At 61.6% G+C, this 10997-nt stretch overlaps 1 protein-coding gene and 1 long non-coding RNA gene across 2 annotated transcripts in view; one reads left to right on the top strand and one right to left on the bottom strand.

Moving 5' to 3' along the window:
* BCAM (basal cell adhesion molecule (Lutheran blood group)) overlaps positions 1 to 2887 on the top strand; it is a 37102-nt gene extending 34215 nt beyond the window's left edge. The window contains exons 14-16 of the mRNA XM_075070487.1: positions 1346 to 1493; positions 1862 to 1982; positions 2258 to 2887. Of these exons, the coding sequence (XP_074926588.1) occupies positions 1346 to 1493; positions 1862 to 1982; positions 2258 to 2263 (275 nt within the window). The 3' untranslated portion in view covers positions 2264 to 2887. The remainder of the gene's footprint in view (positions 1 to 1345; positions 1494 to 1861; positions 1983 to 2257) is intronic.
* A 6908-nt stretch (positions 2888 to 9795) lies between these two features.
* Positions 9796 to 10854, bottom strand: LOC116823905 (uncharacterized). Its single transcript, XR_004373535.1, has 3 exons — positions 10751 to 10854; positions 10420 to 10597; positions 9796 to 10104 (listed from the first exon to the last, which is right to left on the bottom strand). It is a non-coding gene; the product is annotated as an uncharacterized LOC116823905 (long non-coding RNA).
* Between the last annotated feature and the right edge of the window lie 143 nt (positions 10855 to 10997).

The following is a 10997-nucleotide window of genomic DNA, read 5'->3' as shown; positions in this document are numbered from 1 at the left end:
CGGTCCCACTTCTTCTTTCTTTGTTTTCTTCTTATTTATATGGCTATAGAACCTTTTACTATTGGTTTTAATTCCCTTTGCAAGGTCCAACTCTACATGGCTTTTAGCCTTTCTCACTTTATCCCTACATGTTCTGACCTCACTAAGGTAGCTTTCCTTGCTAATCCCACCCATTTTCCACTCCCTGTAGGCTTTCTGCTTTTTCTTAATCCCCTCTCTGAGATGCTTGCTCATCCAGTTTGGTCTACAACTCCTGCCTATGGTTTTTTTTCCCCTTTCTTGGGATGCAGGCTTCTGATAGTTTCTGCAGCTTCGACTTAAAGTAATTCCAGGCCTCCTCCGCATTTAGATCCCCAAGTTCTTCAGTCCAATCCACTTCCCTAACTAATTTCCTTAACTCTTCAAAGTTAGCCCTTTTGAAGTCAAAAACCCTAGTCCCAGATCTTTTTGTTCATCCTTCCATCTAGTTTGAACTGAATTAGCTCATGATCACTCAAATTAAGGTTGTCTCCTACAACCATTTCTTCTACGCCTGGCTCCTTCCCCAGGAACAGAGTCCAAACGAAACCCCAAAGTCGGGGGGCCAAGGACCAAGCCCGTGACCCCGATCTGGGCTCACCAGCCACCGTCCTCATGCGCGTGGTCAGGGAGCCCCAGGCCCTCTCGGCACTCGTGTTCCAGCCACAGCCTGTCAGATCCCCCTGCGACTCCTACCTTGGCCTGGTCCCAGCGTCTGTCGCAGGCTGCGCTCACCTGGCCTCTCTCAGGGATTGGCCGCGCATGGGGCTGCATAGACCCTTCGGCCCCCTGCTCACCGCCCTCAGGCCTTCCTGCTGTAGGAATCTCCTTGCCTGCTTCTCCCCAGCTGGGTCTGATCTGTAATCACATGTCTCCCTCCTGGTGTCAGAATGGGCTAATTGGACTCCCCTGCCATTGCCAGCCTGGGTTAGACACCCCATCACAGGGATCCTTTCCCACAGTGGGGGGCGGCTCTGAGCCCCAGGGGGTAGCAGTGCTGGAGAGGGGGAGTGTAGGGGACCCAGGTGTCCAGGCTCACCCCCTTTTCCACAGCGGGGGGGGGCTCTGAGCCCCAGGGGGTAGCAGTGGTTTGCGGGGAATGTAGGGGACCCAGGCATCTGGGCTCAATCCCCTCCCCACAGTGGGGGGTCCTGAGCCCCCAGGGGCAGCAGTGCTGGAGGGGGGAGCATAAGGGACCCAGGCGTCCGGGCTCACCACCCCCTCTCTCCCCGCAGTGGGGGGTTCTGAGCCCCAAGAGGCAGCAGTGCTGGGGGGGAGTGTAAGGGACCCAGGCGTCCGGGCTCACCGCCCCCCTCTCTCCCTGCAGCAGGGGGTCCTGAGCCCCAGGGTGGCAGTGGCGCTGCGGTTGTGGCTGTCGTGGTCTGTGTCCTGCTGCTCCTGCTCATCGTCGGCTTCTTCTACTGCATGCAGCGCCGGGGACACCTGCCCTGTGGGGCGGGGGAGAAGAGATCACTGTGAGTGACCTCCCCAACTCCCACAATCCCCCCCAACCAAAACACCCCTCCCCCCTCGACTGCACGCAGCACGGGGACACCTGTCCTGTGGGGCAGGGGAGAAGAGATCACTGTGAGTGACCCCCCCCAACTCCCACACCCCTCCCCCCACCAAAACAACCCTCCCCCCTCGACTGCATGCAGCGCGGGGACACTGCCCTGAGGGGAGGGGGAGAGATTGTCGAGAACCTTCCTCCCCCTCTCCTTCCCCTGCCTGGGGGGTGGCAGAAATCTCTGTGTGATGCCCCCCCATGCCCACCCCCTCTGTTTCCCTTGTCCCCCATCTGTCTGTTTGCACCCCGCGGGGTTCACCCCCCTCCATCCCGCAGGACACTCAAGGAGGGTGGTGCGGAGGATCCGGCTGTGGAGATGAAGACGGACAAACGGAACGAGCAGACGGGCCTGCTGAGTCCGAGCGGGGGCGGTGGGGGGGGCGACGGGGGTCACGAGGTGAGCTGGGGGGCACTGCTGGGGGCAGCATGAAGTGGGGCAGCGGGAGGGAACTGGAGGCCTGAGGTGGGGGGGCTGCGGCTTTGGAGATGGAGGGGAGGATGGGGGAGACCCTCCCTTGGGGTGCTGGGGTGGAGACCCTGGCGGAGTTGGGGGTCACTGTCCTCTATGGGGGGGGAGGTGGAGAAGGAGAGTGGGGTTGTCGCTGGCTGGGGCGGGGTGGAGGGTGGGTTTGGGACATGGGGGCAGTGTGTGATTCTCCCTTCCTCCCCCAGTGCTGAGCCCTGCCCCAGCAGATGGCTGTACTGGGAACTCCCCCCCCAGAGGAAGAGGAGGCTGGGACGGCAGCCGGCTGGGAGAGATGGATTTTGTCCCCTCTGTTTCACCCCCAGGGGCTGCGGGGAGCATTTACTCCATCCACCAAGTTCTTTTTGTTTCAATGCCTGGTTTATATCAAGAGACTTTTTCAGATGCCATGGGGGGCCCCCTCCTGCCCCCCATGGACTCCCCTGCCCCCCAGCACACTGTCCCCCTATAGGCTCCACCCTCATGGATTCCCTGCTCCCCACAGCATCTGGAGAAAGGGGAGACTCTCACCTGTTCCCAGTTATGGGAGTCAGGGCCAGGTGGGCACATTCCATCCAACCCTCCCACAGCACCCCCTGACCCACATCCCCTGCAACCCCCAGCACTGGTACCCTCAGGCTCTACCCACCCTAGCACCAGGGCCCCCCTTACCCACAGCACATGCCCCTCATGGTAGCAGCCCCCCATTGCCTTCCCTCCCCCACCTCCAGCATTGGTACCCCAGAACACACATCCCTCCCCCCATCTCTGCCCTTCCCTGTGTCCCCCAGCACCTCCCCCTCCCCAAATTGTATTTGTCTCTGGTTGTGAATGTTTTTTTTACGAGACCTGTTTGTTTAGCAGCATTTTGGGGGTGGTTCTGCTGCCCCCCAAGGGCTCTGTTTCTATCTGTGCCCCCTCCAGGACCTTCTCTAGTCGTGACACTGGTGTTTATTTTACTGCAATGTCTGTTGGGGGCAGTGGAGTTGGGGTTGGAACTGGGGAAGCCCAGAGCAGGGGTCCTCCCCTCCCCCCCCAGGAGCCCAGCTCTACTAGCCCCTTCAGAGGATCCCCCAGACCTCCACCTTCCTGCTTCCATGGTGCCCAGAGCCTGGGGCCCTCCCCCAATGAAAGACCTGGGCCCCTGCTGCAGCCATGGGGACCATGCCTCATCTCCCCACCCGGCGGAGCTGCAGTCCATTGTGCTGACCCCTCCCCCCCATTGAACCCAACTGGGGGCTATTTATGGCTCTTTCCTGCCCCCAGCCCTAGGGGCCACCATGGGGGAAGTACAGGCCCTCCCCCCACCAGGATTATCGAGACCCCCCATCATTCCAGGCCTGGCAATGTGCCATCCCAGCACCCTTGTCCCCCTGTCTCGGGGGACCCTCACAGCTCCACCAGAAGAGGATGGGGCTAGAAGCCTAGGCCCCCCTTTTCCCAGCTCCCCAGCAGGGGGAAGCATCCTCTGAGCAACTCCCCCTTCCCCCGACATGGGCCACCCGCACCCCTGGGAAGAGCCCTAGGAGTGGGGACTCGAGCGGGGTGAATTTCCCCCCATCCCCTGTGGCTAGTCTGTCTAGGCCCTGAGCCCCCCACATAGGGTGACCGGCAAGCAAGGGGGGGAAGGGGGTCATAGGCAGCTATGTAAGACAAAGCCCCGAATATCAGGACATCTGGTCACCCTACCCCCCTGCAGCTCCAGCGCCCCACCCCACCATTGTTCTGCTTGTTGCCTGCTGCCCCCCCCCCACTGTACACTGAGGCTAGGTATTAAAGATTGTAACGCCTCCCCCCAGCTGGCTCCTGTCTGTACTGTGCTTCCTTTCCTACCCCCGACCCCCACCAGTTCAGCGCTGGGCCCCTTTGAACTCCCTGTGCTTGGGGGGTTGTGTAAACAGAGGATGCCTCTGCCCCCAACCCCTTGTCCCAGCTCCTGCTGGGAAGCTGCTCCTGGGCCAGTGAGGGGGATTTCCCAAGGAGGGGGGATGCAAGGGGGCGGATTTTCGGCTCTGGGTCTCATGGGCACTGGGGGGTTGTTTGCAGTTGCAGAACCAGTGAAAAGCAACGCCATTTAAACCAGTGTGCAGGACGGGGAACGGTGTGAGGCCAGCAACGCGGGAGTGAGATTGGCACTACATGAGTGGGAACGGCATGGGGGGCGCAGCAGGGGAGCGGGCTTGTGGGGAGGGGTGCCAGGGGAGCGGGAACGGCCTGAGGCAGGTTGAAGGACAGGTCAAGACACACACCACTACCAACTGTGCTAACCTCTGCATGGATGCAGGGCGCATGTAAACTTGCTGCCATCATTTAGACCAGCACCAGCTAGCATGAGCCAAGGGGGGGGCAATGGCTGTAGGCAGGGGGGATGTGGCCCTTTCTTGCAGCCCCCCACCCTGGTACAGTGGGGCCCCTGAGGGCTGAGAGGTGCCGCCGATAGAGCCAGGAGGACACAAGGCTGCAGGTTGGGCTGTGGCCAAAGCCAGTCAGCTAATCTGGGCAGGGAGTGTGGCAGAGGCCAGGGGCTTTCCACCTTGCATGCGTGCGTGCTGGAAGGAGATTGGCTAAGGGGCACCTGTGAGATTTTGTCCTGCACAAGTCCCCGTTTTCCTGGCAGAGGGGCTGGAAAAGGCATTTCCTCCCCCACCCTTGTCCCCGGGGAGCCCATGCTACGGCAACCTTAGCAGCTACATGCAGGGACCAGGCAGCACCATCTGGGCTGGGCTTTCTCCCCACTGCTACAGCCAGGGAGAGAACCCAGGAGTCCTGGCTCCTAGCCCCCCTGCTCTAACCCACTAGACCCCACTCCCCTCTCAGAGCCCCGATAGAACCCAGGAGTCCTGGCTCCCAACACCCCCTCCTCTGGTCTAATCACTAGGCCCAGCCCCCCTTGGCATGTGTGTGTCTGATCTGTGCTGCAGCCCCTAGCGCTGACCTTTCTGTGCCCAGGTCGCCCTCCCCACAGGCAGTTGTCCCCCTGCTGCGACCGGCACTAAAAGTGAGGCAGGGCTGGCTGATGCCAGCTGCACGCCCAGCTTCACCTGTCCTGGGGGCCCCAAGGAACTAGTGGGAGGGAGTTGCCAACTGCTGAGGGGGCAACTGGGCCAATCTAGTGTCTGTCCCACATGCCTACCCTCGCTCTGTGCAAGGCGCTGGCCCTGGGCTAAGCAGCGCCTAGCGCGACAGGGGCCCCGATCTAGGCCAGGGCAGGGGCAGGAGGTCTGTGTAGTCGATCTCGGGCTGTAGATAACTGGGCTCCTGAGTGGTCACCCCCTAGTCCGACAGCTCAGGGGGCGGAGTGCATGGGGCAGGGCACTAGGCATCCTGCTGGAGCCAGGCACCTGAGAGTGGGTTATTTTTGATGCAGCTCAGTTCCCCACTGCCCCCCCCAGCTGCTGCCCAGCCTGGGAGCCCGGCCCCCTAGGGGCACCAATGTCATGGGTTAGCTGGGAGGCGGAGGGATGTGGGGAATGCAGAGGAGGCTTCACCCAGCCGCATCCTCCCACGGCAGAGAAGGAAATTAAAGCATTAGCTGCCGGTTAGCGCCGCATCAGCACAACAGGCTTGGAGCGGCAGGCGCAGCTGGGGAGCAGCACTGGAAAAGGAGCATCAGGATTCCTGGGTTCTGTTTTACCTGCCCATCTTCAAGAGGGGAGTGGGGGCCTGAGAGCCAGGACTCCTGGGTTCTCTCCCCAGCTCTGGGAGGGGAGTGGGGGCTGGTGGCTTAGAGCAGGCGGGGCTGGGGGCCAGGATTCCTGGGTTCTCTCCCCAGCTCTGGGAGGGGAGTGGGGACTAGTGGGTTAGAGCAGGGGGGGCTCGGAGCCAGGACTCCTGGCTTCTCTCCCTGGCTCTGGGAGGGGAGTGGGGACTAGTGGGTTAGAGCAGGGGCGGCTGGGAGCCAGGACTCCTGGGTTTAACATCCCCTCCCAGGAGGGGAGTGGGCTGAAGTTGTTTAGTGGGGGTGGAAGGAGGGGGGAGAGGCTGCTCATTTCCTTGTGCTGGCTCAGTGATTTGCCCTTTGACCCCATGTGCGGCTCGGGCTGCAGCCACCACAAATGGTCCTGGATTGTCGCCTGTGCCAGCCAGTCTCCAGCAGGAGGAACAGGGGACAGGACAGCCCCTGTGCCTTGGAAGGGGGGCCCTGCAGAGGAGGCAGGAACAGGTACCCCAAAGCCCAGAGCGGGCGGGAATTCCCCATATAAATTCTGTAACCTCCTGCCACGTGTCGTGGTCAGTAACTAGGGCTCCTCTTATCAATCCAGCACAGACCCGGCTCAAGCCCCCAGCCAGTAACCTAGGACATGTACACACCCCGCCTGGCAGCGCTGCGGCCGCACGTTTCTTCACACGCACAACAAAGAACTTCCATTCAAAAGTGCCGGGACCCCAGCGTTAGGGAAAACTCCACACCCACGGGTGAAAAGCAGGCGTCACTACACAAACCCAGTCCCGCAGTGTGTTGGGCAGGGTCCTGTGCCTCAGTTTCCCACCTTGTGGTGGGCAAGGCTGATGAACGATTGTCCCTTTAACACATCACTCCCCCCTCCACACACACACACACACTCACCACTGCTGTCCTTGGCTAGCGGAGAAACCCAGAGGTCATGGGGGTGTTCACAGGGGTGCGCCTGCGATCCCAGAAAGCAGGGGGCATCATGCAGTGTCTCTGGTCACTGTGCACCTCCTCACCCAGCTGTTTGCAACTCCCTCTGCAGCATTTCCCTGCTGCCGGGGTGCTCATGGCCTCTGCGATGCCACGTTTAGAGGGTGTACCGTTGATCGCAGGTCTGCAGGGATTTCAGCTCAGTGCCCACACCGGCTGGCAGGAACCTTACTGCCAGCACTGCCTGGGCATCGGCCTTTGTGTCAGCGCTGGCCCCACACCAGGGCTAAGCCCTGCCTGTCCGACCCCAGGCCTGGTCAGCATCAGCGTCTCACCTCTAGCAATTGCCAGCCAGAAACAACAGATCGCCATGGCCTCTAGCCAGCTCTGGCCTTGGGACACCAGCGAGGAGAAACTCAAACAGCACCTAGACAGCTTTAGGCAGGCCACTATCCCCCCCTCCGATCTCGCCGACTAGTGAGTGGGGCTCAGATTAGGGCAGTGGTCCCCAAAGAGCCCCTTACCTGTAATGTAATCTACCCCTGCTCCCCAGGAGCCAGGGCTGGGGGGCTGAGGCCTCAGCAGGGTGTGGGGCCTGAGCACAGCTGGGTGGCTCCCCTTCCTTGACCCCTGTGGAGGCTGGCCCTGGCTCTGCTGTGCCCCTTGAACATTCCTCTGGACCGCCTAGGTGGGCGTGCCCCACATTGGGGACCATTGCTCTAGGGTGACCCCTTCCCCACAGTCGGGCAGGCTAAGCATAGGTCTGCTGCTCCGTGCTGTACAATCAGGATAACACCATGCCATGACCCTGGCACAGCCTCCTAGCGGGACTTTTCCCTCTGTTGATATCACACCTTGTCAGCTGTTGGGATTGGGCCACATCCACCCTCGTTAGCACTGACCCCCACTTGGTAAGGCCATCAGTTCATGTGCTGTGTATTCATACCAGCACACTGTATTTTCCACTCCATGCATCTGATGAAGTGGGTTTTAGCCCACGAAAGCTTATGTCCAAATAAATATGTTAGTCTCTAAGGTGCCACAAGGGCTCCTTCTTGTTGTTGCTGATACAGACTAACATGGCTCCACTCTGAAACGTAGCGCAACTTGCAACCTGCAAGGTCCTTTGGCCAACGTGTGGGCTCATCAGGCAGAGCCAGCGTCAGTGCAAAGATGGGTACGGCCTGACCCTGCTCCCCCAGCTAGGGGCGAGCTTATCTAGCCCCTGGTGACAAATCCATGAGACACACAGCATCCCCTCCCCATCCCCACAGGGTACCCATCTAGTATTTCCCCCCCAATACCAGCACAGGGCACATGCCCCACCAGCTGGCATGGCTCCCTCACCAATATACAGCACAGACACCCCCACACTGCAGCCCCCTGGCATAGAGCCAAAGCAACCTGTGGGAAGGGAGGAGATGGATGTATGGACACGTGGGCACAGGGCTGGCTAATGAGCCAGGTAGATTTAATGGGCTGCCAGGAGGCTGCCGTCAGCAACAAACAGAGCAAAGTCATTAACAGGCTCATAAACCCAGTCAAGCACCAGCCCCACAAAACTGGAGCAGGGGAAGGGCTGTGGGTTGGGAGTGAGGGGCACTGGCAGAGCTGCAGGGGGAGCCCAGGGCTGCGCTAGCAGGGGGCTACAAGTCAGGAGTGAGGGGCACCGGCAGAGCTGTGGGAGGGGAGCCCAGGCTTTGTCACTCCTCATCGCTTTACCCCTTCCGCCCCCCAACAATGTTGCCTCCCCCACAATCAATGGGCTGGCCCAGTTGCTTCCTGCCAACCCCAGGGAAACAGCCTCCTGCTGCCCTGGGGACCCCCCCGCCCTGCTTATAGCAATGCGGGGGCTTGCTCTGGATGATCCATCTGGGCTCCCTGCATAAACCTCCCCCTTCCTCCTGAGGCTCCTTCAAAGCTCCTAAGGGGGGCACATGGGGATGGGCTCTGCTCTCCCCAGCCAGGGGGTGGGTGGGGTGGGGGAAATGGAGCGTGGCTGCAGCTATAAATGCTGATGAAATCTGGGGCTCCCAGTGGGGGAGAGAAGTGGGGGAGGGAGAGCAGAATGGAGAGATGCTGTAGGGGAAGAGAGAAATATCCTGGGGAACAGCAGTGGCTGGGTTGTTCCTTTCAGGGCACAGCTTCGTCGCAGCTGCTCTGAGTAGGATGGGGGGACCCAGCTGAGGCTGCTCTGGGGGAGCTGGGGAGGGGGCTGACTGATAAATGGGGCTTGGGGGGTATGCTGTGGGAAACGGGGGTGGGGCAGAGCATGGACCAGCCCCTCCAAGAAAGTCAGAGAGGGGCTGAGCCTGGGTGGGGGGTGAACCCTCATGGGAGAGGGGGAAGAAAAGTGAGGGTCTTAGCCCCATAGCTCTGGCCTTAGGGTCCCATGCCACACACAGCCCCCAGCCCTGCAGGGACCCATCCTCCAGCACTTGGGTTCTCCCCACTTCTGCCTCCCCCAGTCTCTCACCTGCACCCCAGAATCCTCCCTCTGTGCCCCACAGGGACCCCTCCTCCACTGCAGCCTCCAGCTCCATGGCTCATTGATCGAGCTGTTCCTGGAACTGAGATGGGCTCACATCCCAGGGGGGGTGGGGTGTGTGTGCAAGGAATCGATCCCCACTGGGGGGCAGGGCGGGGAGCTCAGACAGGGCCAGCTCCCCATGGGCCCAGCTGCACCCGCCTTCACCCCTCCTCAGCTGCCCAACGCCCCCCGCCTTACACAGCGATACCCCTACCCCCAGCTGCTGTGCACAGCCCCTGCTCCCCCCCAAGGAGGGGGCGTCACCTGCCTTCCCTCCCCCTGTTCTAGAGCCACCCCCAGATGTGGAGCCCCAAGGTTAACCCCCTCCTGCAGGGGGGCAGTAGTTGACGTGGGGGAGCCATGGGGAAGGAGGGGGAGGGTTGAAAGGGCAGAGAGGGGTCGGGGTCAGCAGGGTCTGTCTGTCTGTCCCTCACCCTGCAGCTGGTCTGCCATGGGGTGCTGGTGACACCTGGTGGCCGCAGCTGGCATCGCACACCTCAGCCGTTTCCCCCCATATTCCTGGGGAGGGCAGTGGCGCAGACAGGGGGGCTGTGGGGGCAGACAGACCCAGAAGGGACAGACAGATGGGCCATCCCGTCCTTTCACCTGTTTTACTGCTTCTCTTTGAGGTACAGGAGTCCAGACACCCCCAGTTAAACAACTCCCCAGCCCCCACGCTGGTGCCGCTGAATCCCCCCAGCCTCGGATCCCACAAGCGTCACTGCTTTCTGGGGTCTGGCTGGTCTCTGGGTCATCAGTCGGGGGGTCTCTGTGCAGTGCTGACTGGGGGCCTGGGACTCAGCCGTCCATAGGGGGCCATGGGTTGAGGCCCCAGGGTCAGTATAAGGTCACCCCTCCCCCTCGCTGGCCGTGGGTCCTGGCGGGGTCTGCAAGGGTCTGGCTGGGAGTCCTGGGGAGGTGACCTAGAATGAGAGAGACACACACACATCAGGGACAGACGGATGGACAGTGAGGGGGGGTCGGTGCGGGAACCAGCGAGCCGGAGCAAGTGGGGGGGGCCTGCGGGGCAGTAGGACAGACTCACCCTGGCTGTGCTGTGCGGGGAGCTGAGCTGCAGTTACCTGGACTCCTGGGTTCTCTGGTCACCTGGGTCGGTGGGCTTGAAGATAGAGCTGTGGTTCGAGGAAGGGAGAAAGGAAGCTGTCCCACCCCCTTCCCCTTCCCCTTCCCCATCCATCTGCCTCCCACGTCCATCTGTTCCCCCCCCCATGACTCACTGTGTCTCCGGTGCTGTCAACCCCTCCACCTGGCCCCCTGTCAGCTGGGCTCCTCAGGCCCCTGGGAGAGGGGTGGGGCAGGGGGCCCCCGGGGCCTGGGGTGGGGGGGCAGTGGCCGATGCCGGATCCAGTCACTGGGGTTCAGGCTGGGGTGGCCCAAGGGGGGCAGTGGGAGGTCCTGGGGATAGAGGGGGACATGGTTACACTAGAGGGGAGGCACCTTGCACACTCACTCTCGCACACTCACCCATATTCCCTGCCCACCGTTGCACTGGCTTGCCCATGGCCCTTTTGCGTTCACTCCGGTTGCCTCCCAGCCAGCTTCGCTCACCTGGGGTGGGGGGTCTGGGTCCCTGGGCTGGAGCAGATCCAGCCGGGGGGGAACAGGAGGACCAGGCACCTCAGGGTCCACGCAGGGGGGGAACGCAGGATGCCCTGCCTGTGGGTGGGAGACAGAGGTGAGGGTCTCTCCAGCTCTTCCTCCACCCCCTACATCCCCCTTCTGTCTCCCTGCCCCCTCCCGACCCCTGCTCCATGCCTCCCATCTTCCCCCCCCCATCCCCTGCCTCCCGCTGCCC

This window comes from Chelonoidis abingdonii, chromosome 11 (assembly GCF_003597395.2).
Source record: "Chelonoidis abingdonii isolate Lonesome George chromosome 11, CheloAbing_2.0, whole genome shotgun sequence".
Classification (NCBI taxonomy): domain Eukaryota; kingdom Metazoa; phylum Chordata; order Testudines; family Testudinidae; genus Chelonoidis; species Chelonoidis abingdonii.
The sequence above is the reverse complement of the archived record's forward strand: the minus strand, read 5'-3'. Positions and strand labels throughout refer to the sequence as shown.